The sequence below is a fragment of the Passer domesticus genome, chromosome 5 (genome assembly GCF_036417665.1).
Source record: "Passer domesticus isolate bPasDom1 chromosome 5, bPasDom1.hap1, whole genome shotgun sequence".
NCBI lineage: Eukaryota > Metazoa > Chordata > Aves > Passeriformes > Passeridae > Passer > Passer domesticus.
In genome coordinates, this window is record NC_087478.1 from 29,015,357 (window position 1) to 29,040,273 (window position 24,917).

Below are 24,917 nucleotides of genomic sequence, written 5' to 3' on the forward strand. Positions count from 1 at the left end.
ACATTAATGCATCAGTTGGCTTTCATAGTCAATACCATGATATTGCAATATTTCTCACTGAGTCTTTCAAATATTCCTCCTCTTTTATATTTCTATAAAACATAGCAGTCAATTTATCAATTTGGGTGGAAAGGACCTATGTACTTCCACCTGGAAATCTGTTCATCTTTACACTCTATAGCAGATATGGTGATATAGCAGACATGGTTAGAGCATGCCAAAATGTGGGAGCTACTGCTTATAACACTAATTCTCTGTAAGTGGCTTTAACCATGTGCTCCTGGGTTCTGGCACATGGGTGGGGGTTGTTTTAAATGTGGTTCAGTGGGTCATTCTAAAAGGGATTGCCCTCAACAAGGGGATGGGATAAAAATGCCATCTAAAGACTGTCCCAGGTGTGGAAGGGGAAAGCATTGGGCTGTTCAGTGCTGTATCTGATACCCTGTCAAAGGAAAGGCTACACAGCTGGGAAACTTCCAGTGGGGGCAGGTCCATGCACTCCATAGAATCAGAAAAATGCAAGACAAAGCATTTGGCAAGTCCTGGTTTAGGGTAAATTTGGGAGAAAACTTCTAAAGGGGTTTCTTCTAGAAAGTATATTTAAGTGGCCCTTCCCCCAGCTGGTTCAGGAAAATATTTTCTTGGGGAAAAGTGGAAAAAATTGTTTATTTAACAGGCAAAGCATTCACTAGCACAAGAAAGATGAACAATATTAAACAATAAAACTTCTGTCCACTTTGAAGAGATGACAAATTTAGAAAGCCCCTTTTGTGGGCTGTAGCACAGCTCACTCAGTCTCTTATCAGTCCTTCTTGTGCTGGAAATGTTGCAGCCCAGGCCCAGCCTGGTGAGCCACAGGTGCAAGCTGCTGGTGCTTTTCTTGGTGTTCGGTCTACAGCAGGCTCAAACAGTTCTAAGAAAAAGAAAAACCACAGTCCAGGGAACTTCTCTGCCTCAGCTACCTAAAAACTAACCAGAAGCAAAGGAGAGCTCTGTCTTGCTGTCTGTCCAGCTGCAGACAACACAGTCTAGGAACAGGAATGTGGAGGAGTGAGTGCAGTGTTCGAAAAAAACCTACACACTTCTTCCTCCCCTCTTTGCTCTCAGAACCAGTCTTAAAGGTGCAAAACTTATTTCTGGGCTGAATAAATGAATGGGGATACAAGCACCATAAAGTCACCTCAAGACATTCTACCCCTTATACCCATCTTGTCAGCTTACTACCGAAACTAATATATGTTTTAACTCTAGAAAACACATACATTATACACACACACACATATATATACTATGCAGTTATATATATAGACAATGACAGTAACATTTAGTGAACAGTGATAGTTTCACATAGTTCTCACTCAACAATCAGATCTTCTTGAGGTACACACTGTGTTGTTCTGTTTATCTGCACTATCTACTGTGTGCAACTTGGTCTTTGAGCAAAGACAACTCCACAAATGGGTTTGTCTGTATTTGAGGCAGAATTTATTTAAATTGTCTTCTTTAACAAACTTCTGACATGTACTACTGGGACTTTGTTTATTGCAGGCAGGGATTCAGATTACAGGCAGGGCCTGCTCGGTTGGTGGAACTTTAGGTGTTAACTAACTAGGTGGCCTTGTTAGATGTTGCTTCCCTTTTGGTGGAACTTCCTCTCTGAGTCTTGCTGTTCTTTAATTTAAGCACCCGTTGTGCCAGAGCAGCAGCAGATTTTTCGTCTCACCTCTTCACGTTTTTTCTATTAACCTGCAGGAAGAACTACAGTTCAGCTCACGGGGTGCACCTTCTCTCCCTGTCTGGAGACATCTACATTTGGTGTTAGAACCTCTGATCTCTATTGCTGAGATTTGGAGAAGGTCCTCTTTAACCTCCTTCCTGAGTTTCTTGTAATTCTCCTTTATCTTATATTCTAATTTCTGCATACATATTTCTAAAGCTGTGATTCTTGCATGTATTGTGCCATGCACAGCAGCTGCATATGCTCAGCCAATTTTAACATGCACTATAGATGGCAAAAAAATTGAAAGAGCTTGTTGATGCTAGAGCTGATGTCTCTATTATTAAAAACAATGAATGGCCTAGTAATTGGCCCACAATCAGCCCCACATCAGCCCTAATTGGGGCAGGAGAAATGCAGCACCCTAGACAAAGTGCTTATCTTCAGTTTGTCCTTGGCCCTGATGGGCAAACTGCCCAAATTGCCCTGTTCATTGCCTCTATACCATGCACATTATGGGGAAGAGATGTTCTGGGACAATTGGGGACAACCATAAAAATAAATTCAACCTCACTGGAGGGCCTTTTTCATAGGGGCTATTGATCAGCTCTTCCAAAATCAATACTGGATGTATGTAAACTCACATGGAGGACTGAAGAACTTGTGTGTGTCGAGCAATGGCTACTAAGCTTGAAACAGCTCGTGGAAGAGCAGTTGTCCTTAGGTGATATCTATCCACCTTCTAGCCCCTGGAACACCCCTAAATTCTGCATACCCAAGCAAAATGGCAAGTGGCGTTTTATTACAGGATCTATGGGCATTCCATATTTGCCCACAGGTCAAGCTATTGTTGAGTGTGCCCATAAAACCTTAAAATCCATGCTTGGAAAACAAAAAGGGGGGGAGTTGAGGAGCCCTCATGAAAGGCTAGATAAAGCTTTGTATGTTCTCAATTTTTTAAATCGCGATGAGATGGAACAAGCTGCATGTGAAAGGCAGTATCCTTTTGACACAAAGGCTCATCTAAAACCTCCTGTGATGGTGAAGGACTAACTGATTGGAGAATGGAAAGGACCGCTGGACTTGGTGACATGGGGGAGAGGCTATGCCCGTGTCTCCACAGGCACAGACCTTCCCCCATGGGGAATGGATTCCTTCAGGGTGTGTGCAGCCTTTTGTCACACCCTCCTGAATCCATGTGTGTGTGTAGTTACTGTGTTATAAACCTATGTTACAGCTTTTGAAAAGTTGTGATAGTTATTATTGTTGTCACTGTTATTAATGTCTTAGGAGCTGTTTGCCTTTTTCCTAGTAGGTTTTCATTGCTTAATAGAACGTGTGGGCACGGTGGCTGGGCCAGCCAATGGGTGCCTTCTCTCTGTTCTGTTAAGTCTTGGTTTGGTTTCAGTTATGTCAGGTTAAAACTAAAGGTATAAAGAGGGGCTGATTTCTACAATAAAGAGATCTCCTTCAGATGCATAAGGGGATCCGTGTCACTTTGTTCCGCACTGCTGCACCGAGAGTTTGTAAAATCTTGGGAAAATTAGAAAAGTGAATGGTCTTAGGTGTCTGTATTGGAGGGGGAAGGGAAAGCTACAATACATTATTGTGTAGAAGAGTGAGAGAAACGAAAGCAGGAAAAATTCTGCAGAGGAACTTCTGTAGTTTATCTCTGTGTTATTGAACTGTGTATAATAACTCATTGTGCACAGACAGGGAAAGTACCATTCCAGTAACTTCAGCTGGGAAAAGTCTGAATCACATGGGCAACTTGATTCAGATAACAGCAGAACAGACAGAAACAAAATAAGCCATAAAAGTACTTTAGATTCCATGTATTTAATTTACTCTGTATTTTTAAAAATAAGAAGACAATAAAAGTAGTTATTCTAAGTAGTTGTTGATGCTGTTTTTGGAAGGATTTTATGTTTCTTTAAGGATTCTGGATGACAGAGACTGTGTCTGATTCTTTCTAATACTTATCCATATTCAAGTAAGAAAGGAAATACTTCAGAGGTTTAGTTTTGGTGAAGCTGCTGCTAGAAAATGTAGAAGATGAAGACTGATATTCCCTGCCAAACAAAAATTTGCAGGGGAGGACAGCTGGATATTCTAGTAGTTAGCCATGCTCAGACATAATAACCGTCACAGGACTTCTCTACTGGGACTTGGAGATAAGCAGTGTGTTGATCCAAGATACTGATTGTTTAAATGTGTTGAGAAATTTAACCACAAGATGGAAACTGGCTCTGTTAAGTGCAGGAGTAGTACAGTGCTGTATTTGACCTACCACAATGGGTGAAAATCTGTGGCAGCAAGAAAACAAAAACATTTGTTTTGTGTTAAATTACAATCTTGGTTTTGAAATGCAGTGTGACCCGGATGGTGACATGGCCTGTATTTTCTTTGGTAGTTTATAGGAACTCACTGCAGTACTTAGCGCTGGGGCTTGGGGGGAAAAAGGCTGCTGCACTTAGGTCTCATAACCAATTCAGTGTTCACATTAACCATATAAGATCTGAAGGAGCCAGAATGTGAAATACAGCATCTGTGAAATGAATGCTCTCATGGAGGAAATGAAGATTAAAAGCCAGCTTGCAGTGGCTGTTACAGTGAGTACAGGCTTCCACAGTACAACGTGTGAGAGGAATTTGAGAATCATGGATCTTTCTGGCACTGAGAAAAACAATGTTAGGTGTGGAAATGAGCTTTGGCTCTTGTCCACTTTACTGGAAGAGGAACTTGCTGTATTCACTTTCCCATTTGATTTTTTATTGTGTTTCCATGTATGCGCAAACAGATTGGAATGGCCCTTGTAACTCTGTTCCCAGTGTGTCAATCAGATAAACAAAGATCATTACATTAAGCAGGACTCATAGGCTTCAAAATATTTCCGGAGCAACCCATGATTTTAATGATCTGTTTAGAAGAATGTAAGATTTGCTTGTGCCTGGAAATGTCATTTTTGCAGTAAGGTGAGAGAGAGAGACCTTTGGAATCTGATCTTTGGGAAGAAAGCAAGTGCCAAAATCTGGTACAAGTGGAAAACATGCAGCCCCTCTGAGGTGGGTGACGGCAGCAGGCTTCGGACAGTCCCCATGGGTGGTCAATCCGTGTTAGTGCAGATTTCATGATTTTCTGCTCTCAAGATATTTCAGCTTGATTTCTGCAGGCAGGCTGGAGGATGCAGCAGCCTTGCTACTCCTGCCACTGCTCCTTGGCAAGAAATACCTGCACCTAGTGGTGACCCCTGGTAACTTCATCAGCTTCTTGTTACAGCTCAGCTTCCTGCAGCTGGTGTTCTTAGGAACTTCCTCACTTATTTCCCAGAAAAACACACCCCTCATATGTAATTTTCAGTTAAGTCCAGTAATCCTCACAAAGGAACAGTTTCACAGTGGATGCCTCCCCAGTCATGTTAGAAAAGCAAGCATAGATATAAATATTTTAGGGGCAGCTATTTTCAAACCAATCTTCTGAAGGTCTCCTGGTTGCCTCTGGTTTCTGGTGGAAAAAGAGAAACTGCTCATGCTCTCTGTGGCTGCTCTTCAAATTTCCACAAAGCTGTGGACTCTGCTGTGGCCTTTTTGATCCCCATCTTAGCATTTTCCTCAGTGTTTTCCTCAGACATGTTGCTGGGGCATGCTCCCTATGCCTTGCCCACAGCAGAAACTCCTGCCAGTTTTAGTCATTGCCCAAGCCCTCAGTGGGGTTTGAGTGAGGTCTCCAGGTGACAGTGCTGCAGGCAGGGTGAGGTGCCCGGAGGGTGGTTCATGCCAGCTCTTATGACACCTGTCTGTCTGTCTGTCTGTTCTGTGTAGTCACCTGGGCTCCAGCCCCACAGTGCATTCCACCAGCACATTGAATCCTCTCACTGCAGTGAGCAGGAAGAAACAATACTGGAGGTTCAGGAACTGATATTTATTTTAACAGAAAGTAAATGTGTGATTGACTACATTAGTCCCAGCTCAGTAACTCCTGAGCATTTGGGAATACCCAGAGCACCTTACTTGGTTCCATTTAATTTTGCTGCAATCTGAGCTGTTTGGAGATGAAGTGAAAAAGACTATTAAAGATCACAAAAAAAGCTAGTTATATAAGCTGCACTTCCTTTCCAGGACCCATACTGAGTTTCTACATTATTGCTAGTACCTGTCCAACATATATCACCTGTCAGTTTATGATCTGCAATTGGAAAACATTTTTTTTATTTTTTCTGTATGTAAATATTAATGAAAACAAAATTTACCACTTATTTCTAGTTTAAATAGTGTTTTCAAACATGGCTGGTTATGCCACCTGTTACTGGGATTACCTGACTGTTCTCTTATTGGTGTATGTTTTTGTTCTTTCAAATGGTGCCTAGCTTCAGATGATTCTCCTGACATTTGCTGTCATGAGTGACTGCAGCAGGACAGTTCTTTTCTGCATCTCTGTGGAAAAACAATCAGATTAAATTACTTAGTCCATTTGAGAATAAAATCAGGGAAAAGGTCATGTTTTCCTGTAGTAAAATAATAATTCATATTTCCTGGAAAAGTTGCTCCTGCCATGCTCTACAGCAGGGTTTTGTGCTCAGCCAGAGGCTGGAGGGGCAAGGGTTGCCTGAATGGAGTGTGGAAGTGGCCTTCTCTGGGCTGATGAAGAGCTGGAGGGTGGCCAGAGAACATGAAAATATGGCCTATAGTGGTGGGCATAAGGAGACGAGGTGGGCAGAGACTAGAAATCAAAGGAATATATTTCCACCTGTGGGTAAAGAAAATGTGGATGGATTGGTGCTGGGCTGGGGCAGGCACATAGTCAGAAAGGTAGTGGATTGAAGAAGGTGGCTTGCAAGAGGAAATTCAAGAGGTAATATTCAAGGGGAGCTGGCAAACTGGGACAAAGGTGCAAGCAGGAGTGACAGAGTTGAACAAGAGTCCCCTTATGACAGCCAAAAGCAGGTGTGCAAGAAAGAAGGAAATGCATGTGAAAGCAGGTGAGATCTGGACTGTCATGCTTAAGAGATTGGAAGAAGAAAGGCCAAGAAACTGCTGCTGGGCACATCTGCACTGGAGATGGGATGGCATGTCCCCATTCCTTGAAGGAATGGAGGCTGTCTCATGGTATCTTAGTTTCTTCTGGAGCTGAAATTTGGGCATACACTGGCCATGCTCTGTTCTGTGTCTCCAGAAAGGAAACCTGGGCAACAGCCTGAATGGGAACTGAGATGACATGGAAGCAGGGGTATGAGCTAAGCCACAGGGGACCTGAGGACATAACCTGATACAATCCACCTGCTGCATGAGCACTTGGGGGTGAGATGGATAGGCATGACCTTGGGGTAGGACAGACTTGGCAAGGCCAGGGTAGAAGAAAGAAGCAAATTTCAGGGGACCTAGAAGAAAGTAAAGGTTGCCATCTCTCTCCTGGACAGACCTCAAGACATGCACAAAGCTCAGCATTGTGAATAAACTTGAAGTGACAACTTAACCCTCTTTTGGAGCAAAGACTTTGTGGCAGGTAGAGAGGCTCAAACCATGGGATTTTAGACACTGTCCCTGCATAATTTCAGTTCCTTTTTTAAAAAACATTGCATCATCTCATTCATCTCACAAGATGAACAGTGTTCCCATTCTTGTGAGAAATAAGATGTAGAAAAGACTGCTTCTCATGTTATTTAAGTTGATGGAATTGCCTGATTGTAAAGGTGAGCCTAAGGGTTCAGCTTGTCAAGCAGCATTCTGGGGGAAGGGCTTCTGCACTGCTATGAAGTTCCTGTGTGATGGCAGACACCTTATGAGAACAGGGCCCTTCCACACATGATCACTCTTTCCAAATGGCTAGCTTGATTTTTAGGGTTTGTGTTCCAAGAATGATCATCATGCAAAACCTGTTTGAAGTTATGCTTCAGATGCATGTAAGCAGATGCTGAAATACAAAATAAGCAAGCAGAGGACATTAAACTGTGGACTCAAGTACATGGCTGTGACACAGTGCTTCCCCTCCATGCTCCAGGTCCCCAGAGCAGTATACTGATTAACACCTTCTTAAAGGCCTGCAACACTGTGAAAATGAGTAATTCATGTTACACAAACATGACACTAAAATGAGAACTAGAAAGGAACAAACGCATTCGTCCCTCATCAGGATGGGAATGAGCAAACACATAAACACTGTGCACACACAGAAAGCATCTTAAAAAATAAAATAATGAACAGCTACTAAGTGAGGATTCCAGGAAAACATACCATGCAATCTTGTAATTAATGCAACCTTAATTGGGGATTTCCTAATTTCAGAATATATAGCTATCCTTAAGTATTCCTTTTGTATAGTGTTGCTCTACACATGACACTGAGTTACAACTCCAGCGTCTCTCACCCAATTCTGAAAAATTGGGACAGATTCGTATGATGTGATACAGATTTATGGAGAACCAAGAACACATATGCTACACTTGGTTTGTACCCACTTTTTAAAATGGAAGCAAACCAGGCATACCAGTTTTGTAACTTTTTGCATGAGCAGTTATTATTCTTCTGGAGATTCAAATGAAGGAAAGTGGCATAGGATTTTAGCAAGACTCACTCACTTATTACACTCATACAAGATCTAACACATTGGGTCTTGTCTCCAGCTATGCCTTTTCCACAAAATTAATTACTTAATGCAGGTTCCTTGTAGAATTGGATCTCTCATGCCCCGACTTTTTCTCTTTACCCTTGTAGTGTCCTAAGTTGTGGATATAGTTGCATGCCATCTTCCCCCCCATCTTTTCTGAAAAGCGCTCAGTAAGTTAAATATGCATGAAATTAAAGGCACACTTTTACCATCATCTCTAAAGAAAATCCTCCAAATGCCTCCCCAAGAAAAACATCACACCCTTGCTTAGGATTATCTGTTTATTTATTTCAGTTAAAACAAACATACAATGTTTCATTGAAACTGTGTTGCTGGCCACCAGTCTAGCCAGCAACCGTAGCTAGGCTGTTGGCCTCTCCCAGTAAGGCGGGTATTTACATATGTACACGGATGTACCGCGGGCTGCGCGACGGTGGCGGCCTAACCAGCGTTAGATCGCAGAGGTGGTTAACTTGCTGCATTCAGGAAATCGAAACATCCATGGTAAATTTTAGAGAGAAAGTACACATGAACCTGAACAATGCTTTCTATGGACCCAAGTGATTCCGGTGTTTATTACAACATATACACTTGTAATAAATACAGTCTTAGTGTTTTCTTACACGCCTTAGGCATAACACACTCCTTTCATCTCTGTAAGCATTACTCTTTGTTGAAAAAGGCTCTTTCCTTTGACAGCTGTTACACAGATGTACAACATGGACAACTCCTTGAAATGCTGTAACAATCAGTAATGAGAGAGGAATATATACATAAATCCTGGACTCCAAACCTACATTATATACATTATACTTACAGTATATACACACATACAATTTATGTACATAAACTATCATAAATATTGAAAAATAGTTTTAGTTTTAATGGATTAATGCTTTATAAATAACATGTTACATTTATGACTGAAATATCATGGAAGACAGTAATGTCTAACTGAGGTGACAGAACAGTGGTTTAATACTGAAGCTGCTCTTTTAGGTGGTTTGTAATGTAGGTAACTTTAAACAGACAGGTTTGGAAAAAAATAATAATAATAAAACAAAAAAAAATATCACATGTTGGAAATCGACCCAGCCAAGTGGAACTCAACTGTTGCAGGTGGAGAGTCAGTCATCAAATTATATAACACATAATGTATAATCTGGAAATTGCTACATTCAGAGAATTAGTGACATGTACAATACACTATGAGGTGTCATCACAAAAATCTTCTTCCCTTCTGGTTGCCAAGAAGGACTTTGCAGTAACTTCTCACTTATGACTCCTTCCTCTTCTATGGTTGCTATGAGAAAGGAGGATATTTCTCACTTTCTTTCCTCTTTTTAAAGGGAAGAACTTCATCCCTTATGTGCTACAAATTGCTCAAAGGTAGACAACATTTTAATCCTCTTCCACCTTTGCACATTTGTGGAGGAAGAAGAAAAGCTGCCAAAGTACTGAGGAGGCACGTGCTCAGCACTTCTGTGGAGATCAGGTAACATGGGATAGTTAGCCATGGATGTACAGTACCTGAGGCAGAGAAGTACCTACGGAGCGTTAGTCAGTGCTGACTCCAGGATCATTAATTGCCAGTTGAGTACCACCGAATTAATAATACAAATAACACATGAGGAATCTAACTTGTCATTACAGTTTTACACTATATTCTTAGTGACCAGTACTTACAGTCATGCAGAAGTATCAATACAAAATACCTGCAGTTGTTTTTCCATAGATTTTAAATGGCTGGGCAGAGCTTGACATTACCTGCCAAATGGTGACTATTGTTTAGATTTATTTCTGATTAATTCTACAAGAGCAAAAAAGTCTCAGGCACTGTTTAATCAATGGATTACAGGCCTTTACTTGGTCTCTCTGACACGATGACTGAGTGGGACTTCATAAATCAGATTTTTAAAGCATTGTGTCAGATAAAGACAGTTGACCACACTGCCATGACTATTTCATTAATAATCTCTATCTAGGCTTTTGTACCCAATATTGCTGTTTGAGAACCTCTTAGAAGCCAAGTACGCTGTTATACAAATGCTACCTCTCTTCAACCTGGGACAAGAATGAAAGAGCAAACATGCACTAGAAACAAAATAGTTCATCACAACCATACAGCACCTGTTTCATCAGCTAGGGCTCATTAGAAACGTATCTATTTCTGAAGCAAACAAGTATGAGATGACTATCCAGTCTATGAGGTTATCTTTAAGACTACTATACAGTATAAATTGGAAGAGGAATCCCAGTTGCGTATGTGAAGAGAGTTTGTACCAAGCATGAAATATTGGTGCAGTTATTTTGTGGATTTGACTCAGAAACAGAATAATCAAGTAATTCAAAATCCAATAATGGATGAGGAATTTTGAGAAATACTGTACAGTTTTTAAATATTATACAACTAGAAGACTACATTAGGACTTTTTTGTTTTCCTACAGAGTGTTTCAAGATAGATTGGATAGAAAAAAATCCCAACAAACATTGTTACAACTGACAATGGACCTTATTAATAAAAGGAACTTGAGGAGGGAGTTTTGTATTAATGGCATCATATGCTCCAGTGCCATTCAGTTTCTATCTACAATAGGAAAAAAAAACCCAAAAAGCAAAAACCCCGACCCTGTTTTACTCAATTGCACTACTGAGTACCTCAAGAAGGAAAATGTTAATGCCGTCTTTACAATTTTAGATTACCTACGCTTTTCTCAAATGTACCCTTTTATAAAGGGTGGGTTTTTTTCAAGTTTGAAAATTTGCATTTCCACACCATTTTTGGTAACTCTAGTTACTTACGTAAGTCTGAAATGATTTTCAGGATTATTTTCTCTAAGGGAGCTTCATGGGAAGCATTTAGTATCAGAACATTTTGACCTGAATTGGCTTATTTTCTGTTTTGATCATTAGAAGCATTTTTAGAAGAAAATTTCTTCTAATTATGCCTCTACAGAATGATAAAGTACGTTGAGTGGGAAAGGACCCATCAGAAACACCACATCCAACTCCTGGCCCAGCACAGTGCACTCCAAGAACTACACCATGTGCCTGAGAGCTGTACAAACACTTCTTGCACTTTGTCAGGCTTGGTGCTGTGACCACTTTCCTGGGGAGCATGTTCCAGTGCTCCACCACCCTCTGGGTAAAAAAACCTTTTCCTGATATCCAACCTAAACCCACCCTGACTCAGCTTCATACCTGTTCCTTGGGTCCTGTCACTGGTGACATGAGTGAAGAGATCAAGAAAATCAAACTAAGTTTAATTTAGGACACTAATTAAATATTTTTCTGAGCTCTTCTATGTTTTTTTTCATTCTTTTTAGAAAAATGTTTCTTAAAGTCAAAATAGTGCTTTTGAGGTCCATAAGAATTTTTGGTACAAAAAATAATAGTGTTTCTCTCTTTCTCTCGCTCTCTCATTGGTTATTTAAACACTTTGCTGTAAATTAAAGAGTTCTTTCTCACATCAAATGGTTCCATTAGGCACATTCAAGTAAAATAACAAAATATCCAAGTAACAATGACGAAAGCCAAACATGGCTTGATAAAAGTCTACAGAGAGTTCTGTCCATTCTCTGGAATGGAATAAAGTTGTCACTTCCTTCAGCCAGACACTCACGTGGTTTGATGTCAATATCCACTTCCATCATGCAGAATAGTTTCTTAAAGACAGAGTTCATATATTCTGCAATCAGAAGAACCATCAACAAAGAATCTGCCTTTTAAAGGAAGCTGAATAGCTTGTTTTCATTCCCAGTAGGTATCTGAGTGAACACTGGCATCTGAAGTGGTGCGTTAGAGATTAAACCAGGGCAGTTAATGGCCATCAGATTTAACATTCTGGATCCAGTCTAGAATAATCAGTGTCATACACCCAGTCATCACAAGTATACCACTTAGAAAGAAGAATGAAGCCTGAAAAAGAAAACATAAAAGAAGTATTTCAGATTCTGCTATGACACTGTTGGTAAGACACAACATACACCTATAAATTCACACCCATGCACAAATGCCATTGCTCACAGAGGACAAAGTAAAAAAGAGACAAGAGATCAGGTCAATGACAAGGAGCTAAGTATCTATCTTTCTTTCTCTCTTGGGGTCCTTTCTCAAATCAGAAAATACATTTATTTTCAGTATAGCAGACCTCACCCTCAACTAAGGGAAGTGAATGTAGCTGCTGATACCAGTAGGCTATGCCACTGTGCTAACTTGACTGTCTCAGTATATCTGATTGCATTATGAGTCAGTATGTCTACGATTAGTAAGGGCACCAAAAACAATCAAGATAACCCAAATAACTGGCAGAAATTAGCTTTTATGTGGAAAACTATGTAAATAAGTATTAAAAGAATATTGGAAGAATGTTAAGGTTTTTAAAATACAGTTCTTAGGGTATTCTGTTGAAATCTGGTTCTTGGCAGCAACAGAATGACCCAGCTACTGTTGAGATTTGGGGTCAGGGGCTGAGAGAAGTCACTGAAGAGAACTGAGTCTTGTGATGGCCAGTTCCTTGGTTTTGAGTTCCTACGCAGCTCCTTGCAACTATGCAAGATAACATTAAATGCCAATTCAATGACTACCTTCACCAGGACTTCAAAATAAATAAAACATGAAGAAGATACTTTATTTTTTTGTTTTGAATTAGTAAGCAAGGGTAGTTACATATTTGTCTATACATACCCCAATCTTTTGCACTGACTTCATTGGTTCCTTCTTCACTAATTTGATATAGAAGGCAGAAGGAAGTATAAAGATCAGCATGGCAGCCGCCGAAGCACCTGTAGAGAAAAAGCACGGAAATAAATATTCATAAACAGGTAAATATACTCTAATTAGACTGGAACTGCTTTTTCTGAAACGTGAAAGAATGCTTGATCTGACAAGCAAATGCTTACCAATGAATCCAAAGATGTCTCGAATAGTAGGGACAAAAATAACGAGCATGTTGGTAAATGCCAGGAGAGAGATGGTAATGGAACAGTGACGCCACCAGCTGAACTCCTTCCCTGCCCACAGCAGCTGGGTAATGGAACTGCGGATCTTGGGAAGAGAGGGGGAGAAAGGAGACAGTTTAGTCTTCATTTTGGAAGACAGCGATTTGTCACCTGAATTAGACCTTCCTTCTGAAAGTACTTTAACATCATTTCCTTGAGTGCTTCAGATTTTAATAGAAGGTGAAAGATGAAAGTAAATACTTTGGGAAAAAAAACCCCAAGGAAAAGTATCTGGTTTGAACAAAAATTGCAGGAAATTTTGTAACATCTAGGGATGCTGCTCAACAGTATAAACATAAATGGCCAGATCACCTCCACAAGGTATGCACAAAAACATGCTGGCTTTTGTAAGCTTTTTTATAGAGGGGCAATCTGTTTCATTTCCCCAATATAACTATACCAGGAAAACAATATAACTGAACATATTTCTATCTACTAATTAGTACATGTTACATATTTATTGAATTAAGAGTATAGCTAAATTTATCAGGCTTATCAGAATAAGTTTCCTTTTTCAGTTAAGCAAAAAACTCATCAGTTTTTCAATTAATAAACAGGAGTTGCCAAATCAGTAAATGACTGCAGCAGTATACAGGTGTTAAAAAAAATTACTTACAGGGAAAATAACGACAGGTACAGTGAGGGTTACAGCCATAAGTACAGCAAGACGCACAATAAGAAGGAGAACATCAGCACCCAGATAAGCAGAGTAGGTGTGAAGCAGTTCTGGTTCAACTTTTCCTATAAAGAAAACAGAATTTTAGTTAGATTTAGTTGACATACTTCTAAAACATGTGTTTCTGCTCTAAATTCCATGCAAATTTTACAGTTACATCATCAATATGAACTGAAAGCCTTGAGAGCTCCTGTAAGAATGTATCCACTTTACACAGGGATAACTTGGGAGGCACAGAATCTAGTTTAATCCAATTTTAATCCTATGTCTTGGGCCTAATTCTATTACTGATCTCCTTTAGGGTGTGCACTTCCAGAAGTACTAAAAAAAAAAAGCCCAACTAACAGCATATATTTAGAATGCATAGTAAATGCTTGCCTGTTCTATTTTTAAAATGATACTGTGAGTTTGCAGAACATAAATAATTTATAAGAAAGCAGAGAGGCAATATTCACCATAAAATGTCAAGTATCCAAAGAGAGCAGCCAACAAATACATGAGGAACATGGCAAAAAAAGACACATAGGACACATTCATCATTCTTTTACGGCTTCGGCTGTAAGAAAAAGTAACATTGTTAGTAGTGAGAACATACTGTTGCATACTATGTTTGTTCAGTGAAAGTACAGATATATATCTAACACTTACCCTTTCAGTTCTTCATAAATAGGAAGAATTGCAGGATGACAGACAAAGGAAAATGTTAGGATTGGGACAGCATAAACAGTCTGAAAAAAAAAAAAGTTTCTTAAGTATCTCAACAGACATTAGAAATTTGCTTTACAAAATCATTAGGAGATTTTTCAGTTTTGGCCTTATTAGGTGATAAAGACCAGCTATTCTTTACAATGGAAACTTCAGAAAAAGTTTAAACAACCTCATATTTTCTTAAACCCAAATCCCGAGGTACCAAACAGTCTCAAATGTCACTGAAGTCCACGGTGAGCTGAATGTATTTACATTCAAAATCACATTCAGCAACTCACAGGCTTAAGCCATTAGATCTTGAACTTGGTATTGAGTATTACATATGTGGAGATTTATCACTGTAATTGGGAACATTCACGAGTCAGGCATTTGTGATTAGGAATAAGTCAAGCATCCTATTTGCACACTTCTACAATTTTCTCCATTTTCTTTTGCAACCTACTTTTTAAAATGCTTCACTAACTTCCTTGACAAGACTTGAGAAATGCTGTACTAAAGAATGAGAGATGTGTTTTTTGCCACTCTAACTTCAGGCTCCTCTAATTTCTATTTGGCATGTGGAAAAACCCAGTCTGCACGAGGTAAACAGTGCCCAAGTCTACTGAAACAGAAAATCTCAACACATCCCAATTTGGAAACTGCTTGAAGGAAAAATTATCTAATTTATCTGCTACATACTTAGAGTCAGTTATTCTCAACAGAGTATCTGATTTTTCAGTCAGTTACCTGTGAATTGAAGATGAAGTATTTTGGCTTGCACATATCCTCACTTGTTATATTTTCAGCTACCAAAGGTGCCATTGTTGCATTAAATAATGTCACGTTCATGATGACACTGTCCGTGGGACAAGGAATCTGAAACATCTTCCAAATTACCTAGAAATAAAGCCATGCATTTATTACTTTGACTACTGCAAGATGTGAAAATTTTTTAGAAACTGCTTAATTTCACTTTGAAATGCAGTTTTACAAGCACTTGTAAAGTTTACAAGAAGTTTACAAGATTATACTTACAACAATCAGAAAGAAGACCATGCAAAGTAAGGAAAAGCCACTAGTATAGCCCAAATACCCTGTAATCAAGAAAGATAAAAAAAATCTAAGATATAATTAACAGAAACATCATTCAAGTCAAAACATAACGACAAAATACATTCTGTCAAGTGATCTCTTTAGACTGTCATTTCCTTAGCATTACACAGAACAAATTAATTATTCATTGACTTTCTGCTAATCCCGACCCAGATCTGAAGCTTCTGACAGACATATTAGGGTCTGTACATACAGCAGGTCTGTAATGTTAAACTTTTTAACTTACAAGAAAAAGAAGCAAACTAAAAAACCCCATAGCAACAACTACATAAATTGTTTATTGTATGCTAAGAACGATATACGATTAATTTTAATAGCATGCACTATCAGATAACTTAGCCTTTTTCCTTCTGTTTTTACTGATTTACTTCTAGAAAATAGTAATTTGAGAGAGTAATTGACATTGAGACTCTCAGTTATTTATGTTCCACTATAGGATTCTCTGAATAAACTGCCTGTTAACTGAATTATTCACATATATCACTGAATTACAGCCATTTCAGATAAAGCACCTGGCATGAATATTCTGTTACTCCTTAGGATCTAAAATGAGAAGATACTGTCCAGAGTTAGCAGCCCTACTCTTTGAAGGCTTTTACAGGATAGGTGATAACAATATTGTATTATTTCACCATTGACCAAAACAGGTCCAATTTTGGGATAAGAACAGAAACAGAAGGTTACTGTTAGGCTCCATTCTAAAGGCGTCCTATCTGCTGTCCTTTCATCTTCCACAAACACATCTGTAATTTAGTATACTTGTCTTGTTTTTTTTTTTTCCTCCTTTCTTCAAGGAGACTGACAGCAACTACCTAAATGCTAATTAGTCCCAAGAGACAAGTTTGGAGACAGCTGTTAATTCACACAGCATTTCAAGACTCAAACATTGCATCAACACATTTCCCCACAGTATTTCCAATGGGTTTTTATTTTGATTGCTCTCTACCACTTACCTAGATTTTTCAGTAGGGACAGCGGAAGAATGAGAATGACAGACACCAGCAGCACTAAATAGTCACCATTGAGATACCATTCTCTGTAGAAAAGAAGGTAATATTTGTAAGTAACTAAGTATTTAAAAATTGCATTTGCAGTTTAGTCTTCCCTGCTATTTTCTACAACATATGGCTCCTTAAAAAAACGCTCAACCTGATGCACAAATGACAGCATTTAATTTCCTATATGGACCTAACACCCTACAATAGCTTCTTATCTCACCCCAAACCTGCATTGTGCCTTTCCTTTAGTGTCCTTTTATAAAAATAATAACATCTGGAAGTCAGAAGACAGAAAAGTAAATGATTGGTTAGAAAAAAGTGGGATCAATCACAGAAAAAATATAATTTTCTTAAGTGCTGGTTCCCAACTCTCCAGATATGTTAGAATATTGCAGGGCCCCAGCAAGGTTTCAATTTTTAATAGAAATAAAATTCTGCTGGGTGCCCTGTGGGAATAAAAGAAAAACAGGTGAGGGCTGAAGGTAAGGCAATAGCTCAAGCCCACTGGCTGAGAAAACTCCAACAAGCACTGGGAGTCTCTTGGAGGCACATTTCGTCCCTTTCAGTAGGGAAAACATGGTAAGAACTTCAGAAGCTTTTTCCTTCAGAACATTTTTTCTGTAAGAAGCAGCAAGTATTTTTTCACAAAACATTTTTGAGCATTAGAAGAGTAACATCTTTTTTTGAAATACATAAAAACAAAGTCCTACAGGACCATCCTATACGCTTTAAGCAATTAAAGTAACACTAAGTTACACACTTATTCCCAAGTATTTATACTTTACATCCTATTATGATATCATTTAACAGTATTTATTTTAAAATAGACTGTATACTATTTAAGTAAAAAAATTAATTTGAAGTTTTTATATGCAAACTCAGTTGCTGAATTATAGCCCTTTATATGGCAATGGGAATATGGAATAATTAACAGACTTGCTCTGGATTTACATAGTAAATACAAAAATGATGTAATCATCTCTTTCCTCAGTTTTACTTGGGATAACTAGATGTAAAAAAGGAGTATTTTAAAAACTTCAGATGTATCGGGCATTAACACCATACACCTTTTGTTATCTTTTTTTTAAATACAGTAGACTTGTGGCAAATTTAAAGGAAATCACAACAAAGAAATTTCTTGCAGTTGATACAATCACAAGAACATGCACTGCTATTGTGCATACCATAGAGAGGCCATCAGGACTTTCAGATCAAGGACTTCAAAGTTTTTTCCGTCCTGAAGAGTAAAGAATGGGATTGTGCAGTTTTAAAACATAGCCAAGTACTTTAGAAGTTGCTAAACAAATTTTAATAATGGAGCTAGTATTTGCAATATTGTCTCAGAAGTCCAGAAGTTCTTTTACAGTAAGCATTATTTTGGGACACTTAAACATGTAAGTGCTTACATTTCGGGCCCCAGGCTGCCAGAGTGGAATCCATGCCAATGGTTGCCACCCAGACTCCCCTAAGCAATGCATGGAGAGAGTCAGTTAAATGGGGTTCACGATTGCCAGAGCACTGAGAAAATATTTACTTTAAATCAGTGTACAGCTACCTAGTGCCAGCCAACAAGAAAACATTGAAAATACAGATCTCAATTTCTTAATTTTTTCTGCCAGAATTGCAGAGCAGCAGCTGTATCCAGAGAAATCCACAGACTTTAACTTTCCCTCTTGAATTGCAATCAGTTTTGAATTCTTTACTGAAGATGGGACAGTTAAAAAATATTTGCCTCCGAGCCCCCTTCCAAATACTGGCTAGTCCAGGGGCTCTCTTATGATTTGAAAAATATAGACTTGAATTCAGCCAAAGGAGAGAAATTAAACTTCCCAGCAAAGAATTTGTAAACATAACACTACTAAGTACATAGGGTAGGTGCAGTATTCAAGTACATTAAAAAAAAAAAATGAAAAGAAAGAAAAAAAAAAATATGGCTAGCACTGTTATTATGACAGTATCTATCAGCAAGCTGAATGAACATCACCAAATGGCTTGAACCCCTTGGGGAACACGGCAGAAAAATGCCTACCTTCTGAACTCAGGCTTAGGTGTAAGTTGGAGTCTTGAGCTGCTCAGCCCTCTCAAGACTGGGACACTTCAGGACAAGGCACAGAAGTACAACTCTGAAGAGTGAGATTTATAGCACTTAACTCTATCCATCTGAACTCAGGCATCTTGTTTTTACACAGCCTCTCAATACAGAGTGATACGATCTACTGTTCTTTGGAGACACACAAAGGTGCGCCAAACGGATCACTACAGAGGATCACCCTTCTCCACTGATTGTACTAAGACCATCGTAGTGATGAACTCAAAATATGGTTAGATAAAATTAATCCTCTTTTTAAAGCCAACCAGGAAAGTCAGTCTGGAGTCAAAGTGTCTCCAGGGCTGGATGGCAAGGTGTCTACCACTCTAGCCTTAAGTATATAAATTCTGGTTTAGGTCAATGTTTAGTCTCTGAATCTTTTTGAGAACTTTTCCTTAACACATTCCTTGCATAACTGCACCTCAGTCTTCCATTTAATCATTTGCCACAATATTAATACTAGAAAACCAAATTAATCACACCAAACAATTCTGAATGCATTAAGAAAATAATAATAATTAAAACAAAACAAAACAAAAAAAAAACCAACCACAATCACATTTATCTTTCCTTATCAAGTGTATGTACTGACTGGTACATACATTAACACTTACCTGATGTTCTTTACAGAACAGCTTTCTGCAATATGATGCAATACCTGTATTTTTCTACCCTTTTTCCAGGTCAGGCTGGATCTAAATGAAGTGAAGCACTCAGGGGAAGGGGAAACTTACTGTATCTCTGTCTGAATAAGAAGCTACCCTACGGTGTACCGAACGTGGTCTTCATATAAAAATATATACAGTCTCCGTATTTGTTTCTCCTAATAGTTTCTCTGATGAGGAGTTCTAACACCTACCCTGTGGTCTCTTCGATGTTCATAAATGTCTTGATGACCAATGGTAACTCATATTTCACTATGAAGAGGTAGCTTGACATAGCTGTAGGTGAATAACATCATAGATCATTACAAATATAGAATATGCCACACGATGCAAGAATCACATAACATGTTTCATAACTTCACTTGAACACAAGTAGTTAATGAACACATGTTGTGTGACAAATAAGTCTCCAAGAATAAGCAGGGAACAATTACTTATGACAGTACAGACATTTTAAGATCTTGTCCTCACCTCCAATGTTCTGCATTGTAATTGATCCAGAAGCAGCAAGTTTGCCAGCCATACCAAAAGCCTTCATTCCCAACTGTTCATATAACAAAGATCCTAAAAGAAAATATGATATCCCATTGGAAGGGTGTATTTCAACAAGATACCATAAGAAACAAATACTACATATTTGTAAAATAGTAATTTGGCATACCTCCTTCATTGGCAGTCTTCAAAAGAAGATGCACTGAATACAAAGAAAATATTGAGACAAACAGCAGGAGTATCCTGGGGAGAGAAAACCACAGAAATTTGTAATAGCCATAAATGACTTCTTGTAACCCTATTAAATAAAGATGTATCAAATAGAAACATTATCCATATTAAAATATTATATGGGAAAAAAGTAGATTCTAAGGGCTGTTAAAGTGTTCTGAAATTGTAAGTCTGTATTTTAAAAGTGTTCTGAGAACCCAATTAATGCCATGTGTAGAAAGGATTTTATACTAAATTGCATTTCAGAGGAATACAAAGAAATTCTAATGTAGGCTTGAACAAGGATTCCATTCAGTCTGAAGTGGCATAAGCATCACCAAGTGTCAGGCTATTACACTTGGCTACATTTGATAATAAATAACAAAGTATCAATGGGAATGTGTGCAGGTGGGGGGGAAGGTTTGCATCCTTATAAGAAACTATTTTCCCCTGTCTTCCTGTCCCTGTTCAACATTGAGGCTAACTACAGCTGAAGTGAAGATTATCTCTTGGTCTTAAAATAAATCAGCTTTTCAGCTTAAATCTGTGTTATTTTTTTTTTTTAATGTAAGGATGAAACTGCAAAAGCCTTAAAGAATTGACTGAAAATTCAGAACTCAGTGAGAGCACCGTTTTCAAATGGAAATACACATCTATTGTCATTAAAAAAAATTCTTTCCTCGAAAGTTAACTCTTCAGATGTGCTTACATGGGAATCGCTAGTGTCTTGTTTATCTTCCCCACAGCTTTTACAGGCAATGCATACTATTTCCAGAAGCACATTTGCATCACCTAAAATTCAGGTCTCTCAACAACAAATCTCTCCCACAACAAATGCACTTCCTGGAGTGGCACGCTAGGGGGGACTTCTCGGCTGCTGGAGAACACAGTGGAAAATTACAAGGCATTAAAAAAAAAACCCCTGGTCTTTCTTATACCAATACAAGCATTTTGCTTAATAGAAAACCTGAAAATCATATTAAAAATGGCTTATAAGGGCAAACTTTGCTTCCCAGAATACATTCCCTTTTGTGTAATTTTTAATGTTGGTAAAATTAGTAAATGCAGCACAAAGAACTGGAAAGAAAAAGATCAGAGAAGTTTCACAGATCTGTATAGGAAATTTATGTTACTACACCAATTCAACACTAACACATGCACACAAATAAACCTCTCTATTTCTGACAGGTAGAGATTAACTAGGATTTGACTCAGCCATTGGGTAGAAACAGCACAGCTGAGATGTGCCAGGGTTACGCTACTTTAAAACAGCACAGATCCTGGATCTCTCAGTCCTAACATGGAATGGCTGCCTACAGTGCAGACAAGAGCAGACAGCAAACTCATCTTGAAGCTCACCCTGTTTCTGGCTTCCAAACCATTCTATTCATTTACTTAGTGCTGACACAAGTGACAAGTCACAGCACTTACACAAGTGTCTCCACAGACTTCGAAGAACTCACTGCGCTAATCAACTGCATCTGGATCTGATTCTGTAACCTAGTTATTAAGGGATGCCTGTAATGCCCTCACTGTCATCATAAATCCTCAGCATCATCTGTGATTAACTGCTTTCCTGCCTCAGAACTGTACTATCTACAAGCTTTGAAAGGTAACAAGCTAGTTTGTCTTTGAAACAGCACTAATGCAAATAGATCTGAATGCAGCATCTGGAAATAAAAAGCAACTAAATTGCCTCAGCACCCAATTGTTAAATTGACATTTTTAACATTTTTTTCCTCAGAAAAGAGGATCCCCGAAGTCTGTTCAAATAGCTAACCTTACATTCTCTTTTTTCCTCTCCTCAGAGACATTCTAATGCACATTGCATTGATTATCGTTCACGTGCTGCAGAACGTCTTTAGAGTGTGAATATCTATTTTAGATTCATGCTAAGTCATTCATTCAGCTTAGCATCATCTAAGCAGCTGAAAATCTTAGTAAAAGATTAACAAATCACCATATGTTTAAAATCCTTTAGGTCAGAACTTCACACGTAGGTAGTTTCCTCAGGAAACTTGAGCGCCACCCGATATACTGTGAAACATCTGGAAGTAAATCTGACCTACTTTCTGGAAATCTGGCAGCAGAGTCAGGGAAATTTTGAACTAAACATTGCTCTTCACATGTTCTTGAACATTCAGCACATTCATCTATTTCCAGGATAAAACCATAAAGTTCCTTTAAACATATCCATGGATACTCATTTGCAGTCAAGTCACTGATACTACATGTTGAGCTGAACTGCCTCCAATACATGAAAAATGTACTTTCCCAAGACATTTAAAAGCACTGTACATAACTGTATCCTTATGTCATTTCCAATTACATTACTGTAGCTCTGCCCCACACCTCAAAGCTTTTGCCAGTGTAGACAGGCCAATAAAGACAGGCTGGTTATTCCACATCCCTCCCTTGCAGGCAGACAGAAATTTTTATAGTGTAACTGAAACCATAACCCTGAAGAGAGTGAAAGCACAGCAACAAAACAGACTTCTTTATTGGTTAAGTACATTGTAACTCTGTAGGCACAGTGATATCAGTTGAGGAAAGTGAGACCACATCCCTGATTGGGACTTGGGTAATAGAACTTTCAGGGGAAGTCTATCAGTTATTCATGGAGAAACTACAGCTAAGTCAAGTAAAATTCACTGTAAAATGTTTTCGAAGGTTGCAGAACTTGCAATGAATTGGTTTAATTTTTGCAGGTTCTTCTGATGTATCACAATCCTTAAATTTAAAACAAGCCTAAAATGCAATTCTGCACCCATGAAAATGACTGGATGTTTTCTAGGGGTTTCATATTCTTACACCATGTATTTTTCCATTATGAATTACACACCAGAAAGATGGGGGTATTTTTTGACGAATCGAAAGATACTTACACAAAAAGAGCAATTCCAGTGTTAGCCATGGCAAAAGAAAGACCAAGGATGCCACTACCCACAATAGCATTGCTCAGATTAAATACTGACATTCCAAAGGAAGTAGTACCCGGATGCTGAGGAAAGACGGATAGGTAATAATTAACAGAAAGTCATTACTCATCTCAGAATTAAAACAAACATAAAATTGGCAGTACATTTTTGTTTGTTTGTTTGTTTATTTGGAACGTCATCGCCGGGTACTTACATACTGAGTTTCGTATTTCTTCTTTCCGAGATTGGAGTCGAGCAAGAAATTTTGGTTTTCTGGATCAATATCCGCATAGTGGCTGCAAACCAACGTTACATCATTAGTGACTCTTAGGGGCAACTCGCATATTCACTTCCCGATCAGCATTTCCAATCCACTTCAGAGGGAGAAGGAAAAACCGGTTGGAATAACCCCGAGAGAACCACCCCACCTGCGACTGTGCCAGCGCGCGGAGCGTCGCACCCGTCTCCGGCCGCAGCGATTCCCGTGTTTCCGTAGGGATTCGCCGAGACACGCGGCACCGCCGGGCGCCCGGCCGGTGCCGCCCGCCGCGGGGAGCCCCCTCACCTCTTCATGGCGGCCGGCTTGGTGGGGTAGGGGTAGCTGAAGTCGTTGCTGTTGGAGCTGTAGCTGCTGCTGTCCTCGTCGGGCGAGATGTTGAACTTGCCCATCTCGGCGCTGCTCATGCTGGCGGGGCGGGGGTCGGGGCTCGGCCGCTCTTTTGTCCTTGCCGGCGGGATCGCCGCGCCTGCCGAGGGGGCGGGAGGCGACGTCAGTGCCGCAGCGGGCGCGAGCCCGTCACGTGGCCCCGCGCCCCCGCCCGCCGCCGCCGCCGAGTGGAAAAGTACCAGGCGCGCGGGGCGGGGGGCGCGCGGACAAAGGTGAGCCCCGCGCCGGGGCGGCACCGGCACCGGCACCGGCACCGCCACCGGCACCGCCCGGCCCGGGCAGCGGCACCGCCACGCCGCACTGCCCCCCTCCCCCCCCCCCCGCCTCCCCGCCCCGATAGCGGAGAGCAGACTGATGCAACACCGATGGGCGATTGTCACATCGGCTGCCGGAGCCTCCCGCCCCGCGGCTGTCCCCCCTCTGTGTTTACCTCCCGCCTCCCCGCCGGCGACCCGACGGTCAACCCGGTTTTCAAGGGAAAAACGCAAAGCGGTGGCGGAACTGCGTCGCGCCGCAGTCGCTTTGCGGGTCTGCCAGCTTTCCGGGATGCAGCGGCGGCGCATCCCTACGCGCGTCTCGGCGGAGCCCGGCAGGGTCTTGGCCACAAGCCGAGGCGCTGCCACCGGACAAAGGCGCGAAGGACGAGCCGTGCTCCGTCCGAAAAGTCGCCCCGTTCTTCTTGGCGGCCCGGTAGCAACCAGCCCCTGCCATACCTTCTACGCACGAGCTTGAAAGCGAAGGTTTCTCCCGAAGCCTCGGAATAACGAGATTCTCCTGTCTCCGCTGATACTTCTTGCAAGGGGAAAAAAAACCCCTTAACTATAAAATGTCAGCGAAAAAAAAGCCCCTAGATAAATAAAGTTAGAAAAAAAAATCGCGTAAAAAAGTCAGAGGTATCAAAAGGAAAGAAAATATCGCGTCTGTATCGCTCCGGCGTCCCTCCCGCTCTGACGGCCCCCTCGGGGCGCCGCCGCTCTTCAGGCAGGAATGTGGGCGTGTCACGGCAGGGGCGCGCCCGCTGCCGCGCCGCCCCCCGCCCTGCCCGACTGACCCCCTGCGCCGCCCGGGCAGGGCCGGGGGC

At 40.2% G+C, this 24,917-nt stretch overlaps 1 protein-coding gene across 3 annotated transcripts; it reads right to left on the minus strand.

Annotated features, from left to right (window-relative positions):
• Positions 1 to 8,587: 8,587 nt before the first annotated feature.
• SLC38A2 (solute carrier family 38 member 2) lies at positions 8,588 to 24,693 on the minus strand. 3 transcript variants are annotated; one of them, XM_064422513.1, is made up of 16 exons: positions 24,550 to 24,693; positions 23,735 to 23,915; positions 23,384 to 23,465; positions 23,137 to 23,252; positions 20,211 to 20,284; positions 20,021 to 20,113; positions 19,744 to 19,825; positions 16,751 to 16,833; positions 15,720 to 15,778; positions 15,432 to 15,581; positions 14,646 to 14,725; positions 14,453 to 14,553; positions 13,938 to 14,062; positions 13,223 to 13,367; positions 13,008 to 13,105; positions 8,588 to 12,239 (listed from the first exon to the last, which is right to left on the minus strand). In XM_064422513.1, exons 2-16 carry the CDS (start codon positions 23,851 to 23,853, stop codon positions 12,141 to 12,143), a joined length of 1,506 nt encoding a protein of 501 aa, XP_064278583.1. In that variant the 5' UTR covers positions 23,854 to 23,915; positions 24,550 to 24,693; the 3' UTR covers positions 8,588 to 12,140. The 3 variants fall into 3 exon arrangements, with proteins under 3 accessions (XP_064278583.1, XP_064278582.1, XP_064278584.1); XM_064422512.1 differs by having other exon boundaries at positions 13,008 to 13,367; XM_064422514.1 differs by lacking the exons at positions 23,137 to 23,252; positions 23,384 to 23,465; positions 23,735 to 23,915; positions 24,550 to 24,693 and adding an exon at positions 20,961 to 23,074.
• Between the last annotated feature and the right edge of the window lie 224 nt (positions 24,694 to 24,917).